Source organism: Scatophagus argus, chromosome 3 (assembly GCF_020382885.2).
Source record: "Scatophagus argus isolate fScaArg1 chromosome 3, fScaArg1.pri, whole genome shotgun sequence".
NCBI lineage: Eukaryota > Metazoa > Chordata > Actinopteri > Scatophagidae > Scatophagus > Scatophagus argus.
In genome coordinates, this window is record NC_058495.1 from 12,733,616 (window position 1) to 12,751,660 (window position 18,045).

At 42.8% G+C, this 18,045-nt stretch overlaps 1 protein-coding gene across 1 annotated transcript in view; it reads left to right on the top strand.

Moving 5' to 3' along the window:
• erc2 (ELKS/RAB6-interacting/CAST family member 2) overlaps positions 1-16,629 on the top strand; it is a 35,166-nt gene extending 18,537 nt beyond the window's left edge. The window contains exons 5-19 of the mRNA XM_046383666.1: positions 981-1,136; positions 2,022-2,189; positions 2,827-2,994; positions 3,916-4,053; positions 4,849-4,989; positions 5,254-5,394; positions 6,845-6,880; positions 8,975-9,177; positions 12,676-12,687; positions 13,123-13,246; positions 13,625-13,785; positions 14,196-14,343; positions 14,975-15,613; positions 16,310-16,377; positions 16,490-16,629. Of these exons, the coding sequence (XP_046239622.1) occupies positions 981-1,136; positions 2,022-2,189; positions 2,827-2,994; positions 3,916-4,053; positions 4,849-4,989; positions 5,254-5,394; positions 6,845-6,880; positions 8,975-9,177; positions 12,676-12,687; positions 13,123-13,246; positions 13,625-13,785; positions 14,196-14,343; positions 14,975-15,613; positions 16,310-16,336 (2,262 nt within the window). The 3' untranslated portion in view covers positions 16,337-16,377; positions 16,490-16,629. The remainder of the gene's footprint in view (positions 1-980; positions 1,137-2,021; positions 2,190-2,826; positions 2,995-3,915; positions 4,054-4,848; positions 4,990-5,253; positions 5,395-6,844; positions 6,881-8,974; positions 9,178-12,675; positions 12,688-13,122; positions 13,247-13,624; positions 13,786-14,195; positions 14,344-14,974; positions 15,614-16,309; positions 16,378-16,489) is intronic.
• Positions 16,630-18,045: the final 1,416 nt, after the last annotated feature.

Below are 18,045 nucleotides of genomic sequence, written 5' to 3' on the forward strand. Positions count from 1 at the left end.
AGTATGCAGGGAGATAGAAAGAGAGACACACAGAGGCAGGGAAAGAGAGCTAAAGAGCAAGATTTACTGACCAGGTTGGTGTACCAGTGAATACATGTGGATGGAATAAAACCTCCCTCCTTTGAAGGTATGGTGTCTTGTATCTATTGCAGCAATGTTAGTTCATTGATGTCGGTCTCGTAACATGGAGACCGAGGTGAGACGCAACGGAAGGGCGAAGTGCATGTGCATGAGCAGCACTCATGCATTGACGTTAACCCCCTCAGAATCTTCTCGTGCAGTCTATCATTCCTCATTACGATACATTACCCATGTTACTCTGCAGTGGGCTATGACTGACCCTGCCAACGGCCACAAGTTCACAAGTCCAGAGCCACTAGAGGAAAGAAGGAGAGCCAAAAAAAAAGAGAGAGAAAGACAGGAAGGAACAAGGTTGCTCTATGCTCTGCTGGAGAGGGAGATGGACCATGGCTAATCTTAAAGACGTTCTATTATTTATTTAAAAAGCTGTGAAGCTAAAGCTGCACTCACAGTCGCAGTCCAGAGACTGGATTCTGCATTGATCTGCAAGCATCTACAGCAAAAGCTACAGCTTGCTACTTTTCTTCCTTTCCCTCTGCACATTTCTCTCTGGTCCTGGCTGATCTCTCTGTGCTGGATGTGTGCTCAATATTTCCCAATGGTGATTAATCCTCCGAGCTGCTGCAAGGAGCTGGGTAGAAAGCTTCTGATTTCACCGACAGATACTGCAGTTGCTCTCAGCTACACCAAAGAGCTTCTTCCAATCTCTGCTTAGCTCGCTTTTTTAATTTTTTTTTTTTTTTTTTTGTCTTTTAGTCTCTTTTTATGTTTTTTGTTGTTGTCAGTCTTTCTGTCTGTCCTGGACTCTTGTCTCTGGTTCAGATTTATTTGCAGCATGCAACTTGTAGACATGCCAGTCAGGGTTTTGAGGTGTGTCTCCTCTGCATGTCTGTGTGCAGGACACCAAAATTGCCTCTCTGGAGCGCAACATTCGAGATCTGGAGGATGAGATCCAAATGCTGAAGGCGAACGGCTTACTGAACACAGAGGACAGAGAGGAGGAGATCAAACAGATGGAGGTCTACAAGAACCACTCTAAGTTTATGAAGACTAAGGTAGATACCATCTGCTGTAATGCATATGCTTGTAGAAGGACAGATCCTGTGAAAATGTGGCTGGAAGAAACATGACTATGTTGTTCGGAGGAAAGAAAAACCTGTGCAGACAAGAGAATCTTAAACATGTCACTTAAATGAGCTGCTTTAGCATTTAGTGTCATCAGCAAAGTGTCTTCTTGGCAAATGTCTGACTTCTCTGCTGTTTTTTGAGAAGAGCTCAATGTCAAGAATACCAGAAAAAAAAAACATCAGTTGCTGAGGCACAATAAAACATGGAACATTCATTCTTTAATTATGTAGGATAGCTTATTATTCTGCTGCCAACAGACATTTGTGATGTGCATTTTGTTCAAAGAGTGAAGTCTACCATTCCACAAAGTCAGCACGAAAAACTTTATGAAACCACGCTTTATGACAACATGGTAGCTTGTATTTTTGGCTTCTGCGTGTCAGTAGTTGCAGCTACACTGTCAAGACACCAGCACACCTACCTGAAATCTGTAATCGTGTTGAGGTGCATGTGCCTGCAGCTCTCTCGGGCTGCGATGTCTCCCCGGAGCTCTGGCTCTGTTTACATACCGCTCCTCACTTTAGTCGACCAGGAGCAGACCAGTCACAGTTTTGTTATTCTATTTTTAGACCCTCTTTTCATCAATCATGAATAGAGGTGATGTATAATATATGATGAATGCAGGGGAGTCAGTCCCAAATGCATTTTTAATGAGAGAAAAGCGCGTTGATGAAAATAGCTCAAAAGCTGTGCTGACTAGCTCACTGTTCGGTTAAAAGAGGTTTCTCACTCGTTTTCTGTGTCTCACACACTCGCACACACAGTGTGTTAAAACATTGCTTGCCCTTGTCGTCTGTTTCATCCATCTGTAGATTGACCAGCTGAAGCAGGAGTTGTCAAAGAAGGAGTCTGAGCTGCTGGCTCTGCAGACAAAACTAGAGACCCTCAACAACCAGAACTCAGACTGCAAACAGCATATCGAGGTGCTCAAAGAGTCGCTCACTGCCAAGGAGCAACGTGCTGCCATTCTGCAAACAGAGGTAATAAAGAAATCCTTGATTTGTTTGTACACATATAGTAAATCAACCTAACAATACACTGCCTCACAACATTTTCATACTCCCAGCCAAACTGAGCAAATAATCGGCTCTCCCTGGGTCTGAAGCTTATTACTGCAAATCGTATCAGCACTTTATTTACTTTGGGACTTGAAACTAACTGCACTGTGACTCAGGGCACCGCCAAAGAAATGGTAATATGCAGCGTACTGTCACAGCACATCTAACAGAGATAAAAGCTGCACTAATAAATAAATAAATGTGGAAGCGTTACGGTTACTGTAAGGACTAAAGATTAAAGCTTGCTCAGCTTTCATGTTTTTAAGATGAATAAATACCTGAAAACCACAAGTGAATTTTATGTGCTTGCTCATGGGGTAGGGGGGTGTTGGCTCTCTGTGTGTTAAAGATTATGGTCTAGTCCTGCTCTATTTGGGAAGTGTCATGAGATATTGTCATGATTTGGTGCCAGATAAATAAATGAAGTTGTGTTTAAAAACTCCTATAAAGATTGTTACTCGGTTTCAAGCCCACATTTTATTAAGTTGTTTAAATTGAAGTTGCCCCACTAAGGTGTGTGAACTTCCCCTAAAGCGTTTTTGGCTGTGTGGTGCTTCAGGTGGATGCTCTGCGTCTGCGTCTGGAGGAGAAAGAGTCCTTCCTCAACAAGAAAACCAAGCAGCTGCAGGACCTGACGGAGGAGAAGGGAACTCTTGCTGGAGAAATCAGGGACATGAAGGACATGCTGGAGGTCAAGGAGAGGAAGATCAATGTCCTGCAGAAGAAGGTGAGAATAAGAGTTGGAGAAAACTGACTTCAGCAGTGAAAGGACACATGAAGGGGTGGAAGGTTGGAAGGTGGAAATGTTTATAATGTTACTTATCGGTCACAACAAACTACGGCAGGTGGAGGAGGTGTAGGTCTGTGTAGGTTTGCTCCAGTTATGCTCCTCATATATATGGAATTTTGAAATGAATGATGAGCGTCACAAGTTGTTCTGTCAGATTTCTGTGTCCTGGACTAACCAGTCACTCTTTGAGGATACAAAGCAGAGTGGTTGCTCTCCATTAAGAGTGAGAGAGTCTCTATTGCTCAGGAGTCCATAGAAAGACAAGCAGGAAGATGTTTCCGCGTCACTGGCTCTAGTGTGTGTGTGTGTGTGTGTGAGTGCTATAAATACTCACAAAGTGTTACTCCCTCTCTCACCCTGACCTGCTCACCCATTCCCTTTGCTTTTTCCTCCTCCCTTGTTCTGCCACACCTCCTCTCTCTCCCTCCTCTGTCTACTTTTATCTCTCTCTCTCTATGTCATCTCTCATGATTTCTAAATCTTTGTCCTCCTCTGATGTGGTTATTTGGTTTTGTTTCTCTGTTGTGTCAGTCATCTAATAAAGTATATTAGATCAGTGCACATGTTTTAGTCTCTCTAAATAGCTTAAATAGTTTGTCTTAATGCACATATTTGTTCACCAATTTATAACCCTTCCTCTTTATTCTACCTCACAAACATAAACATCTGATGGTTTTTGTTGCATTTCCTAAAATGGAAAGCTCTTCATTGTAAAGCCTGAGCACATTTCCAACTATCAGTCTGGCTATTACACCAATTTTAAACACTGCTCTGGTTTTGAGATCATGCTATTTACCTCTATTTTTGTCTCCCTCATGTGGCACCACCATCCTCCCGTCCTCCTCCTTCCTGTGTCAGATCGAGAACCTGCAGGAGCAGCTGCGGGACAAAGACAAGCAGCTCGGGAACCTGAAGGACAGGGTCAAGTCTCTGCAGACTGACTCCAGTAACACAGACACTGCCCTGGCCACCCTGGAGGAGGCGCTGTCGGAGAAGGTGTGCGATGAGTGTTCATGGTTTAGCTGCTGCACAGCTAAATCATCCCCTCCCCCCCAAATTGGAGGTCATTTTAATGAGCACATACAGTAGGTGTCTGTCCCAGTGACACCACACCGGTTTGATTTGTGTGCCTGTTTGATTTATCAAACTGCTAATATTGAAACTTTGAAAGGAAGATTTTGACATTTTGGTAAATATACGTTTCAGTTTCTCATTGAGAGTTACATGAACGGATTGATCCCACTGTCATGCGGGAACCGTGATTATGAAGCTAAAATGTGACCTGGCAACCAGCAGAGACTTCAGGAAGTTAGTGAAGAAACAGCGGGATCACAATTTATCACTTGTACAACAAGATATGTTTGTGTTGACAGGTGTTGGCCGGTAGAATTTGTTCTTACCTTTGAACAGAGACAGGTTAGCTGTATGCTAAACTAAGTTAGCCATTTGCTTGTGGTAACTTCATACTCCAGTTTACAGACATGGCTGGTTTCAGTGTTATTGTATAGCAAAGCTAATGCAAGTATTTCCCAAGCCATTCCTTTGAGTCGATGATAGAAAGCAAAGATCTTTCACTTCCACTCCTACTCGAAAACCTAAAACTTTTGTTTATGAAATCTCTTACAACCTAAAGGTGCTGCTTGAGAGCTGCTTTTAAAGCTTACTCTTACTCTTTAAGTGAGAGAAAGTCGCTTGATGAAAGACATTTTTTAAACTCCTAAGTTGGCTCTTTGTGGCATTCATAAGTCTAATTCTTTTAATTCTGTTTGTGTGTGTGTGTGTGTGTGTTAGGAGAGGATTATAGAGCGTTTGAAGGACCAAAGGGAGAGGGAAGACAGAGAACGTCTGGAAGAAGTGGACTCTTATAAGAAGGAGAACAAGGAACTGAAGGAGAAAGTCAACAGCCTCCAGATAGAATTAACAGAGAAGGAGGTCAGTGAGTAAGCATGGAGAGCAATGAGGTTTTCTTTTTTTGTGTGAGGGTGTAGGGGTGTGTTCACATGACTGTGTATTATTATTAGTCATGCTGTTCCTTTATGTTTCTCTACTGTGCTGTACTTTACAGCGTATATTGTAGCTCTTTATGTCAGCAGGCCCTTACATGACATTTAAGCTGTTGCCTCTAGCGCTGTGGCCTAGTTAGACCTCCTGGTTTTGAGCCCGTGCCAACAGTCTGTGCCGTCTGTCCACCTGCAGTCCAGTCTCATCGATCTGAAGGAACATGCTTCATCCCTGGCATCTTCTGGCCTCAAGAAGGATTCAAAGCTCAAGTCACTGGAGATTGCCATTGAGCAGAAAAAAGAGGAGTGTAGTAAGTTGGAGACGCAGTTGCAGAAGGTAAGCGTGTGTCTCACAGTGCAGAATCACTCATATGAGCACAGGATAAAGTTAAATATGACGTGTAAATATTAAGTGCTGACAACCCTGAAAAACATAAATTATTTAGTTTTTACACAGCAGCTACACAGTATAGTACAGTATCAGTCATCCCTCATTTTTCTAACTCTCTCTATATATAAGATCAAATATAAATCAGATATAAAATCAAATGACCTGCATCTGTAATCTACTTCTGAATAAGAACAACCGCACCTGCTGAGGAATAACATGTGATATGATCAATAGCACCAGAACAGCAATGACACGGCCTTTCTGGTAAGATTTGTTTTGCCTGCCGTTATTTCCAAGTTCTAATTCTCAAAATTACAGTCGACCGAAAGCACCTACGAGGACGTTCATGCAAGCAGCATAGGCTGTGTAATTAAAAATCCACATATCTCTAAAAAAACCCCACCCATTATGCTACGTGTCTAGAGAAAAGAAAGAATAAACTAAGAAAACAGATGAGAAACGAAATAAATTGCAAGCATTAAATAATTATTATTAAAATTAATTAATATTTAAAAAATAGTTTATTGTTGTTATGAAAAGGATATATACATGAGAAATTTCCACAGATGATTCCAAGAGGATCAATTGTTTTTTTTTTTTCAAAAAAAGAAAACTGCAGAATTTTAGTAGTGAAAGAATTTCTCATGTCAACTATTTCAGGTTTTCTGAACCATGGACACCTTTTCTGCTGAGTGAAGACTGCAGAGTCCTTTATTATGTCCATTATTAACTGAACAGAACTGTAGATCAAACACCAGAGCTGTGTGCCTACAGGAAAGAGAGAATTAGCTCACTTTGAGTCCATGGACCATTTGTACAGAGACTATTAAATAGTTATTGGCTTCCCAATTATTTTTTATTATTAAAAAGAACTTGGTTAAATATGGCTTTATTGTTTTTCTCTGCTTTATATGAAAACTATGAAAATTCTTAATGCTTCATCAAACTAATTCCTCCTTTGACAAAACTTCTGTAAGTATCTCCGGCAACATGAACCTGCCTCATACAAAACAATCAATCAGGATAATGGCTACTATTATGCTTCCTCTCCTGTAACAGGCTGCACTGCTTTGTTAGGCTGCTGCAGGGAGCAGACAGTACATTAAACCCCCCACCCGCCCCCCGCTCACCCCCACCTCCTCCTACTCCATAATCCACAGACTATCCCGCGTTTGTTCCTCTGCATTCATCTGTCATGTGTTACCCTTAACTTGTAACAACATGTGCTTTACCGAGACTGTGTTACTGCTCTGTCAAACATGTATGGAAACATGTCTGATCCTGCTGTTCTCTCCTCTGGCTCCATCGAAATCCTAACACTTACTCTCCCGGGACCCCCACCCCACCCCCACCCCCTACCCCATTCCCTTCCTCAATCCCTCCGTTTGCAATGTAGCAAGCTGAGCAGCTATTCAGTCACATGAACAATCCTGTAAGTCCCTCTCTCGAGCTCTCTGAGGCACATATTGAAAGCATGAGGACACTGGTGACTTTTTTGAAACATGCTAGATGGTGGTCATGCCAGCCCCCAGTGCAGGTTCTGCTTTCACCCACTGACCCACCCACATGCATGTTGACCATCGCACTGTCCTGATACAATGAACTTTATGCTGCACTCAGAGTCCTGCGCAACTCATCCCGCAACTGCCTGTGTTTGTGACACGCGTGGTGAAACTGGTGCTACGTACACATATAGTGCTTTAAGTTGGAATTGTACAGTATACAGTATATCTGTTCATTTGTAACTTTTATTATCGTGACTGTGATTCATTTGCTGAAATACAGGGAGATCTCCTGTTTCTTACACACTCAGGTCCAGCGCAAGCATTTCAAGTCTCCTAAAGCCTCATGAGGGCAAATGTTTGATGCAGGACGTCGCCAAGCTTTTCACTTGTGATTTGCCACATGGAAAGTAAGCTCACAGTTCTGCTTCTGAAGGCCCAAATTATTTAAGCACCAGTCTCTCTTCAGAAAGGCTACTCAGACACAGTTTGTAGTGGAAGTCGATGGACATGGCCTGGGGGTTAATTTCTAGTTTCCTGATATCATTTTGACACCTGCAGCCCAAGAGAGTCTTTCTCCAACTTTTTCATGTTACTGATTTTAGTTATTCTGAACATTAGTATTATTGCTTTGTCTTCATTCATTTCGTTAAGAAGTTTTGATTGTTTCGAGGAATGCACTGATATTGATTTTTAAAGTCGATGTCAGAACTTGAAATGTTCTCACTCGCGTCACTCGAACATATTTTTGAGGAGATTTCTGAAAAATTGCTGATTGCAGAACATGACAAATCGTAATTAATCCAGAAGTCGCTTTTCAAGGTGCCTTTCTGAAAAAATATAATATATTACATAAAGAGAGGACAAATCAGTACAAAAAGCGATCAAGACACTGAAAAATGTTCCTGCAACGCTCAAATGCGTCGTTAATCCCCATCTTTAGTGTAATGCTTATATCAAACTTCACATTTATTTTTAATATACCTCCATACTGTTCATTAGTTCTAAAATGGCTTTATGTATATTTCACAATTTGAATCACTCAAACAAAGTTAAAAAAAAAAAAAGTTAAAGCCTAACGTCGCTCCTCATGCTTAAAATATGAAACTTACCGTTAGCAGACAGTTACTTGTTCCCTGTTGCTTCTGTTTCTCCATTCTTTTGACTGACAACCACAAAGACTGTGCAGCTTCGTTGGGTTTGCATGATCTGGTGGACCTTGTTGCATGTTGTCACTGTCAGTATTGCCACGCTTTTCCTTCGTCTCAGTGTGGTGCGGTCAGCTGAGGTATCGGCCGTGGTTGGAGATCACTGCAGTGTTTTGGTGGATGCTCTCTGGCTCTGTATGCCTCCTGCACTTCTGCGACCTGTGTTGACATGTGTGGCTGCATACTGTCTCAAGGGTGATGTGTACATTGTAACGTATGTCATGGGGAGTTACAAACTGTTGCAGTAATGGCGAGATTAGTCCACAGTGAGCTCGGATTAGTTCTGATAGGCAGAATTGAGATTTAGCTTTTTACTGCTACTGATTCTCTTACTATTTTTTTGTTTGGTAAAGTTCTGCATAAACACAAGACACAAACACACTCACACACACACACACTTTGTGAGTATTCCGTGTACTCACCAAGTGTGTGAAGTGACTGGGAGTCTCAGAGGGCCGTTAAATGGAGCTAAATAATAGCTCTGTTAAAGCTAATGAGCCAGCAGCTGTAATGATGCCCTTGTCCACAACATTTCACTCTGCTTTATTCATTCAGAAAGAGAGAGAGAGAGAGTGAGGGGGGAGAGAGAGAGAGAGAGAGAGAGAGAGAGAGAGGGAGAGAGCAAAGGGGGTAGTTAATATGAGGCACTGACTGCAGTGTATTGTATGTATCTCTCTTCCACTGGCAGTAAAACATCCTGTGCTGTAAATGCATGGTGGTCCTGACATGATGATGTTAACTGAGCGTATTTTGGGGCGTGTGCACGTGTGCGTGTTTGTCTGTTTGTGTCTTTCCCTGGCGTGCGTGTGGACGCAGAAAGCCCATGAGGTGGAGCAGCAGTCCGGCTCCAGAGGGAACCCAGAGTACGTGGACCGAGTGAAGCTGCTGGAGAAGGAGGTGAGCTACTACAAGGACGAGGCCAACAAGGCTCAGGCGGAGGTGGAGAGACTCCTGGACATCCTGCGAGAGGTGGAGACCGAAAAGAACGATAAGGACAAGAAGATCGCTGAGTTGGAAAGGTAACTAACTCTGACTGTCCAGACAAGTTACTTAAAGTATTCAAAGACTTTTAAAGTCAGTTTACCCTGATGTACATACTTCTTTTGTCTTACACACAGTATATTGTCTGCTGTTGTTATAGTTACATAGAAACAAGGTTTATATGCTATTTCATCAAAATTGTTATATTATTGTTATATATTATTATTACGTTGCATTAATTTGGCTTTTGTCCAAAGCGATTCACAATAAGTGCATCCAAATTTGATAGGAGGAGAAATTGCTGTTATTATTCTCATGCACACATATCCATAACAGATATGTGAAGAACGACATCAAAAATCCATCCAAAAAGTAAGGATTCATTTTAAAGGGTCGGTTCACCAAAATTGTATTTTTTTCTTTTACTGCGGTCATACGGATTTGTTTTTATCTGAAAGTTTTGACATTTGAAGAGATTTCTGCCTTTCTGTGAGCTTTATGTATGGGAATAATAAAATAATAAGAAGAATAAAAATGCCACTGACCTCCAGGCAAAATATGTTTGTATATGTGATTTAGGTGGATGGAAGTTCAGATTACACTTTGCTTTGTAAACTTACAAGTGCTCCATATAATTCATGCAACATTATATACATGTGCTGTCAATTTCCTGTTGTTTTGTACCAGCGTGGTGTAATGAGGGTCATGGTCCTGTATAATGCACTCATGAATACACCTTTCAATGGACAATACTTGCAGCAGCATGCGGAGATACAGCAGAAAGCTCTCAGTAGAAGCTGTGTCACTACGTTTGATGTGATATTAGAGCACAAGCTGCCACTCAGTCACCCCTTTAATGGAAGAGGTCAAACTGCTTTCAGTTAATGGACCGCATAAATAAAGCCAGTGGCCTCATCAGATCTTGGCTCTCCTCTCAGTGCTGTACGTGGTCCAGGGTCTCCACACCGGAGGCAGCTTTTGGTGTTGGCTTGTCTCATGTAGGAGATCGTCTTCTCGTTCACCTGAGCAGGAAGTTAAACTGATGAGACTCAGGCAAAGAGTTAGACTGCATGAGAACCACATACTTTCTGTCCTCCCCTGGCACTGATAGAGTCTGAGTTCCACAATTTAGTATTAAACCCAGCTATATTTTTCCTCCTCAGATCATCATAGGGGCCATTTCGTTTCAGTGTCATGCTGATTTGTTCGTGGTGTTTGATTAATTGAGTGTTCTTGTCTTTTTTTGCCATCTTTGCCCACTTTCTTCTGTCCCGTTCCTCCTTCTATCTTCTGTCCCCCTCTTCACCCTCTGCCATTGGTCACTTTCAACCTCGGTCCTGAACCTTCTTTTCCTTGTCCTTACTCAAATCCGATTCTGTTTTTAAAATCTCTTCTCCGTCTCCCACACAAATCTCTCCCCCGACACCAGCCCCCCTCCCTCTGCCCCTCGCCCCACCCCTCGTCCCGGTGGCAGAGCTCCCCCTGACCCGCTCCCTTCTGTGTCCGCTGCTCCCCAGCAGATAGGGGGCATGGTGTGGGATTTCCTGGGAAAGTGAGTGCTCTGCCCTGGCACTTCAGCTCGGCTGCGTGGTTAAAGTCTCCGACTGCGACTGCTGCAACTGCATCTGGTTTCACCTGTGTGCCTGGGTCTGCCTGCTGTCTAAAGGATTCACAGATCTTTGTATCACAGTGACAGGCTCTGTGTTTAGTCGGTGGTGTTTACTGCGGCACCCGCACACGTGATACAAAGATCCTTGGATCGATGTTTGCTTTTATTTCTTTAGCATGTGTCTGCTTTGTGGTTAACTGTATGCATTTGTGCCACGAATGGGTTTTGATCAGCTTGTGTGAGAGAGTGTGTGTAAGAGAGTTTATGCTGCATGTGTTTTTTGTTTTTTTCAAACTGCATGTGGCAACCAGCGTTAACGTCTATCTGTCTCTGCACGGACAGAATGGGGAATCAAGTCAAGAAAGATTTTGTTGGTTGACAAAACACATTGCAAATTAAAGCACTGCATCATAGAGTATAATCAACTGTATGTGTGGCTCAAATACTGTATGTCTTAATAATTAAAGTCAATATGAAGTTCAGACCTTAAAGTTTAAGGTTTGCACCTCAGCCAGCTTGTGAGTGCGAGTTATTGTATAATTTTGTCCGTATTATCACATACAGTATTTTGCTATTTCTTTGATTCCCTGAACAGTAGACAGTAGTTACTTCACACTGGGGTTCCTGTTGTGGCCTGTTTCTGTAAGGATACCCAGTTAAGTCACTCAGTAAAACCAGTCACGCCAAGGAGTCAGCAAACTATGAACCAAATTTCACAATTCAAAATTCAGTAAAATTTTAAGTTCTAAGTTAAAGCCCATGTCAAATTTTACACTTGCATGTCAATATTTAATACTGATTAATATTGCACAGACTACACTGCATATTGTATTAGTAGCAGTCTGTTGAACTTGGTGTGATTTTCCCAGCTGCTCTTGCTTTTTCCATCCATTTTAGTTTACTATACTGTACGCCTTGTCCCTTGATGTCCTTTGTTGAAATATCTATACATGCATACTACACTTGCGCGCACACACACACACACATCCAGTTTTTGTGTCTTTCTGTGGTGTTGGCTGTTGTTGTAGCTTATGTAGGAAGTTTCTGTTCTTAGAGCTGAGGTCTCCTCCTGCCATGAGCACGCTTCCCCTGCTCATTCCATCCACCCATCTGCCCACTTCACCCTGTCACCCTCCCCCTCTGTAACTCTCAGTCACCCTAGCATCTTCAAGTCGTCCCAGTAATGTCATCCGACAGCCCTCCTCTTTTCTAGTGATCTTTCCCGATGCCCATCTTTCTGCTCTCCCTCCCAACCTGTCCCGCCCTGCCCTGCCTAGCTTGATCTACCAGACACTAAGGGAAATGATCAGCCTAGTGGCCTGCATGAATAGAGCTGCTGTGCTCCAGGTCTACATGTGCTCAGTAAGTGAGGTGCTGTAGTAGGTAGGATCTGGACTGAAGCCTGGGTCCTAAGGTGTGTCGATTCAGTCGGGTCTCTTCTGTCTGAAAAACCCTACATCCATAACTGATCCGCTCACCAGCTCACTCCTTCTCTTGGTCAAACCACTGTTGGCATTCCCTCCTTTTTGCTCGGCACTCTGACCTGTCTTCCTCCCCTCTTCTTTTGCCCGGCTGATTTTTGCCTGTCTGACTGCATGTCTGCCACTCCCAGGCTTGGCAGCAGATGCACATGGTTCCATTGTTTTCAGAGAAGGTGCATCCTGCATTAGCTGTGTCAGGCAGCAGAGCAGCAGCTGTCAAAGGCACCTCTGTAATCTCCCATGTTGTCTGACAATGAACACACTGTTATCTCCTCCTGGACCCTCTGTATTGTTTTCTTGTGGTTGTTTTTTTTTGTTTGGGTTCTAATGTCTCTCTCTCTCTGTCTCTCTTTTTTTTTTCTTCGTGTGCTCTTGGTTCCTGCTTCCAATTTCTCCTCCACTTGTCGCGTCATCCCTCTCTTCTACCTTTCCTTTCCCATCTGCAGTCTAGCTCCCAGGTATGTAATGTCCCCTCCTGCCCTCCTGCCCCCATTGTACACCCAACTTTATCTATATTCAGCCTATGGTGCTTAAACCTTTAAATCATCTCAGCACTGTCATGTTAATGTGAAGCTGTCATCTGTGATACTCATGTCCTGTTGCTGTGCTCTTTTAATCTCATGTTTGGTATCATATACAAACAAGATTTATTCAAAATGCACATGACATGACCGTTCATCACGATGTACTTGTTCGACTTGTTTGTGTATTATGTTTTTGTCGTGATACAGTATGGGTATACGTGGTACCCTACTCACACGTGTGTCTGCTTTTTATATAACACTATTGTGTTTTGTATTTCCTAATAAACAAACGTAACTGCAGAATGGGATTCAGAAGAAAAAGACAAACTGTTGGTACAGGAAATATCTTACATTTATGTGGTTTTGCAGACAAGGAGGCAAAGACCAGATTAAGAAGGGTCCAAACATCAAACTAGGAGCTCAAGGGGACAAGAAAATTTTAGGACAAGACTCTCGTAAGGACAGCTCCATGGACAGCAGCCACCACTTAAAGGTGTAGATTTACTCTCAAGAAATAAACTCAGCTGCCAGTTTATTAGGTACTTCTCTTGAAAGTGGAGTTATACTGACAGATGTTTTTATTGTTTTGTCCTCTCCTCAATGTGGCTAAAACACCTGTAACGTAATACAGTTCAACAACAAATTGACATCCTCCAAGTCATACAATTGAATCAGCATCTTTCTGAAACTGCTTCATGAAAACCTGAATGTTATAACCTTCATGTGGGGACGATTTATTTTATTAGTAATTAGTTTTAGCTACATATACTTGACAAACTGGTAGCTGAGGGTACCATGGTTTAATACTTAACTAACAATTAACCAACGTGCCTTACTTATACATTTGATGTGTGTTCGCATATAACGTCAGCTGGAGGAGCTGATGAACACACTGGAAAGGACGAGGCAGGAGCTGGATTCCACCAAGCAGCGTCTCTCCTCCACCCAGCAGTCACTGCAGGAGAGGGACACCCACCTCACCAACATGAGACAAGAGCGCAGGAAGCAGCTGGAGGAGATCCTGGAGATGAAGTTAGTGCCATCACGACATCGGCCTCACAGACACGGCACACGGTTTCACAAATCTTTATGTTAATCTAAGCTATCTGATTGCTGGCTGTTGCTTTATATGCAACAGACGGACATGAGACGGGCATCAATCTTCTCAAAATGTGGAACTATTCATTTAAATCTCAGAAAGAAGTGAGCGTGTAGTCTAAGCTGTGGAGTTAATTTTATGCCATCCAGGAGCAAAAAAGAAAAAAAGTCAGATTTTGACTTAATCATCTGGCTCCTGACACTGGTGCCCAGCTATAGGTAGTTTTACTTACACTTAAAGAACATGCTTCATGGAATGGCTTACCCACACACCATTTATTTAATACTCCTTCTATTTTATAGAATATGAGTGGTGATACCTTGATGTGGTTTGTCTTCTTCAGGCAACAAGCTTTGCTGGCAGCCATCAGTGAGAAGGATGCTAATATTGCACTGCTGGAACTGTCTGCCTCCAATAAAAAGAAGACCCAGGAGGAAGTGCTGGCCCTCAAGAGGGAGCGGGACAAACTGATGCACCAGCTCAAACAACACGTTAGTACTGCAGCACCATGTTAAGGCAGTGTTAGTCAAAGCAAATATAAAACAAAATATAGATGCACAAGACAACAAGCCATTTTCTGCAAGGTCATTTGCTATTTTAATTTTGACACTTTTCCTAAAAGCAGCGTCTGATTTCAGTGGTATGTGTCAAAGTTGAGTTTCGAGTCACTCTACACATGTCCCAGTCAGACTGCAAGTTTTCATTGGCAAATTGCAAGTCAGTTGCAACTCTTTTTCTTCCATTAACATTATGTCACATTTATGCTTTGATATTTTGCTCTGTTCATTCGAATAACTGAGATAAATTTCATTCAACGCAACGGCCTAAGATCTGAGGTGTATTTATCAGGTCAAAACTTGAGTCTTAAAAGTTTTGCTTTCAAACCTCAAATCATGTGAGGTCTTCAAGGGGTCAAGTGTGAAATGAAAGAACTGTATAGGCCTCAGTGCTGCGGTTATTGTGCTGGAATGTCTTACATTCTAATGTGTTCTAGTTTGTCCACCTACATATGCTGAAAATTTGTGCTTTGTCATACTTATTTATTGTTCATTTTGAAGGACTAATGTTTATTTTAACAGCTTCACAGGTCATCATGCACTCACTGGTTTCCTCTTTGTGCAGACACAAAGCAGAATGAAGCTGATAGCCGACAACTATGAAGATGAGCAATATCATCCACACGGTCCTCACCACCCTCAGCCTCAGCCCCCACATGCTCAGCCTCAGTCCCAGCCTCAGTACCCTCACGCTCCCCATGCCCAGCAGACTCCATATCCACACGCTCTGCATCCGCAGCACCCGCAGCACCCACAGCACCCACAGCACCCGCAGGCCCCCCCACAGCACCCACACCCCCAGCAGCCACAGCCCCAATATTCCCACCCTCCTCACCCACAGCACCCCCAGCAGCACTCTCAGCACCCCCAGCCACCTCCCCAGCACCAACAGCACCCACGCCCCCCGCAGCCTCAGCACCCTCACCAACAGCACCCTCAGCATCCTCCACAGCACCCACATGGACATCCCCCTCCGCAGCACCCTCACCCTCAGCACCCACATGGTCCCCCTCAACAAGGACCCCACCCGCAACATCCACATCCCCAGCACCCTCAGCACCCTCAGCACCCTCAGCACCCTCAGCACCCACAGCACCCACAGCACCCACACCACGCCCAACATCCACGTCACCCGTCACCCCATCATCGCGGAGGACCGGCCAGAGGACCCCCACATGCTGGTCACCGACCCGCCCCAGACCAGGTTAGATGCTTCCCAAGTCATTCTGGTTATAATTTTTCCTTAAGGTTCAACACCATTAACATCTACACTGTCAACTGAAGTTTAGTCCTGTCAGCCACTACACAACAGAACAGTAATGGATGATACTGATTACAGTGGTGCAAACTGAAGTACAACAGTTCCCAAACATTTTTAAACCACAACATGTTCAGTGTCAGTTCTCTTGGTTGGTTCTGATGTGTCAGGCTTTATTGAGGACTGAGATATATCAGCATTCCTTTGTATTTACAGTGACAAATCGCTTTATCTCTTATTTATTTGGCAGAGTTATTAATATGGTGATTTAATTTTTTTATTATCAACAAATGAAAAAGTTAAACAAGTCGAAAAAGTTAATGTAAACATGACTATTTTTATGTCACAAAAAAAACAAAAAGGAACAAGTCTTGTTTCGCTATTGTCCCACATTTTAAGATATAATTAGTAAGATTTTTTTTGGTTGCTGTTGGTAAACACAAAGTTGGTGAATGAAGAGAAAGAGCAGCATTAGCGAAAATAAGACAGTAAAACAGAGAAATATCTTCTGGTCATCTCATGTTGGTTACATTCTTAAGCATAAATAACACTTTTTCTATCACACTGCCTGCTCCTCTAGTGGGGTCTTTTGAACATCGGTTACTCCAGTTTATCTTTACTTTCTTCCACTGTCAACAACAGGATGACGACGAGGGAATTTGGGCGTAATCTTTGCTGTGACAACCAAAGCTCTAATGTTGTTTTGAGGGGTGAGAAATATTTAAGACTTTCCCAGTTTATGATTCTGAATTTCCTCTCTGCCTGAATAATTTTTTTTCTTTACAAAACAAATGGTTGTATCTCATTATCTCTCTTGTTCAGATGATTCAGTCACTACTGGAGGAGCACAGCCATGCCATGATGTTGAAACACAACCCGACCAAACATTTATTACCTCCACTCGGTCAACACTCAGCAATGGGACCTTTGTTTCTTTTCCGGGGAAGAAGAGGGGGCAGTCAGGTGTGCAGGTCATGTGGGCAGACTGCCAGTTGAGCAGGTAATTTCACGCATTTTATTTTTGGAAAACACATAATGTATGATATCACACAAACAAATTATTAAAAACACATCTTTAAATTGCAACTTACATGATGTTGTTTTTTTTTTTTTTTTTTTTTTGCACAAAGTGACCTGGGACCTCTTCTTTGCGTGAACAGGAGCAGATGTCATCTACTTCCTCAGTACTGCAATGGAAGGAAAAGAGAACCTTGTTGCCAATGGGGAGACCTGCACCAGGGGTCTCACAGAGGTCTCCTCACCTGCCATCGTCTGCAGGACGCTGCACCTCTTCAGGCCAACAATGCCCTCTTGATCCTCACAGCAGAGATCTCATGACTGTCTGCCAGCCCAGTATTTCATTCTTCATTTTTCCTCCTTTGATTGATTCAAGATCATGGTTGTCTTGCTGTATGTTTCACCTGCTTGACTGACTCCTCTGGACCTGGTTGGCTCTCCCACCTGACTCTGTCATGGTTTCTTGATCCTCACTGCCCTGCTGACCCATCTGGTGACAACTGACCCCCTCAGTGTGCAGAGTCTCTTCTGTTGTTTTAATCATCGGATTGTGTCAATGAGGTATTTTACCCTTCATGGCACAGAGTGACAGCATTTATAAAAGAGATGTAATGGCCCTTCACTTGCTTTTTCCACAGAGTTTGAGTACAGCATATTCCGCACTCCAGAATTATGTGATTTAATTTTTTTTTGTCTGTCATTTCTTGTTTGCAAAAAGGAAAAGCTTGGGGTTTACTGATAGTAAACCTTCAGCCTTGCCTGCAGCATCGGGCTGCATGTGCAGGGCTCTCCAGGTCTTGGGCGATTTTAGCCTTAAGGCTGTGGCTGCCATCGATGTTTCTCTTCATGTTACCTCATTCTAAGTAGTCAAAAAATAATAATAATTAATCTATGCAGGTGTAGAGTGAATGGATTTTTATTTCCCTATATTTACTGAAATTTATCAAAGTGTAATTAACCATCCAATCAGAGCAGCCAACAGAGTGGTCAGAAAATGTTCATCAGTCAGATTATTTTGAGGCTTTGAGACTATGCACCCATGCGCCTCCTCTGTGTTGCAGGAATTTTTACTAATGGTGCTTCTGCTGGTGCTCAAACCAAATGGTGTCAGAAGACCTGGTCAAGAGCATAGTCCTTTTTACAGTAGAGGGACTCGATCCCACAACAGGCTTCACAAACAAACTGTAAAAGACTGCTTTACATGTACGACTTGACCTTGGGGGCTTTGTGAGCTATGATCAGACCCCACAGAGGTGATTTCCCTGTATAAATACTGCTAATATAAATACAATTATAGAATGAATTATAGGTCTATTTGTACCATTGACACCCCAGTCTTTGACCCACAGTATGCTCCTGTT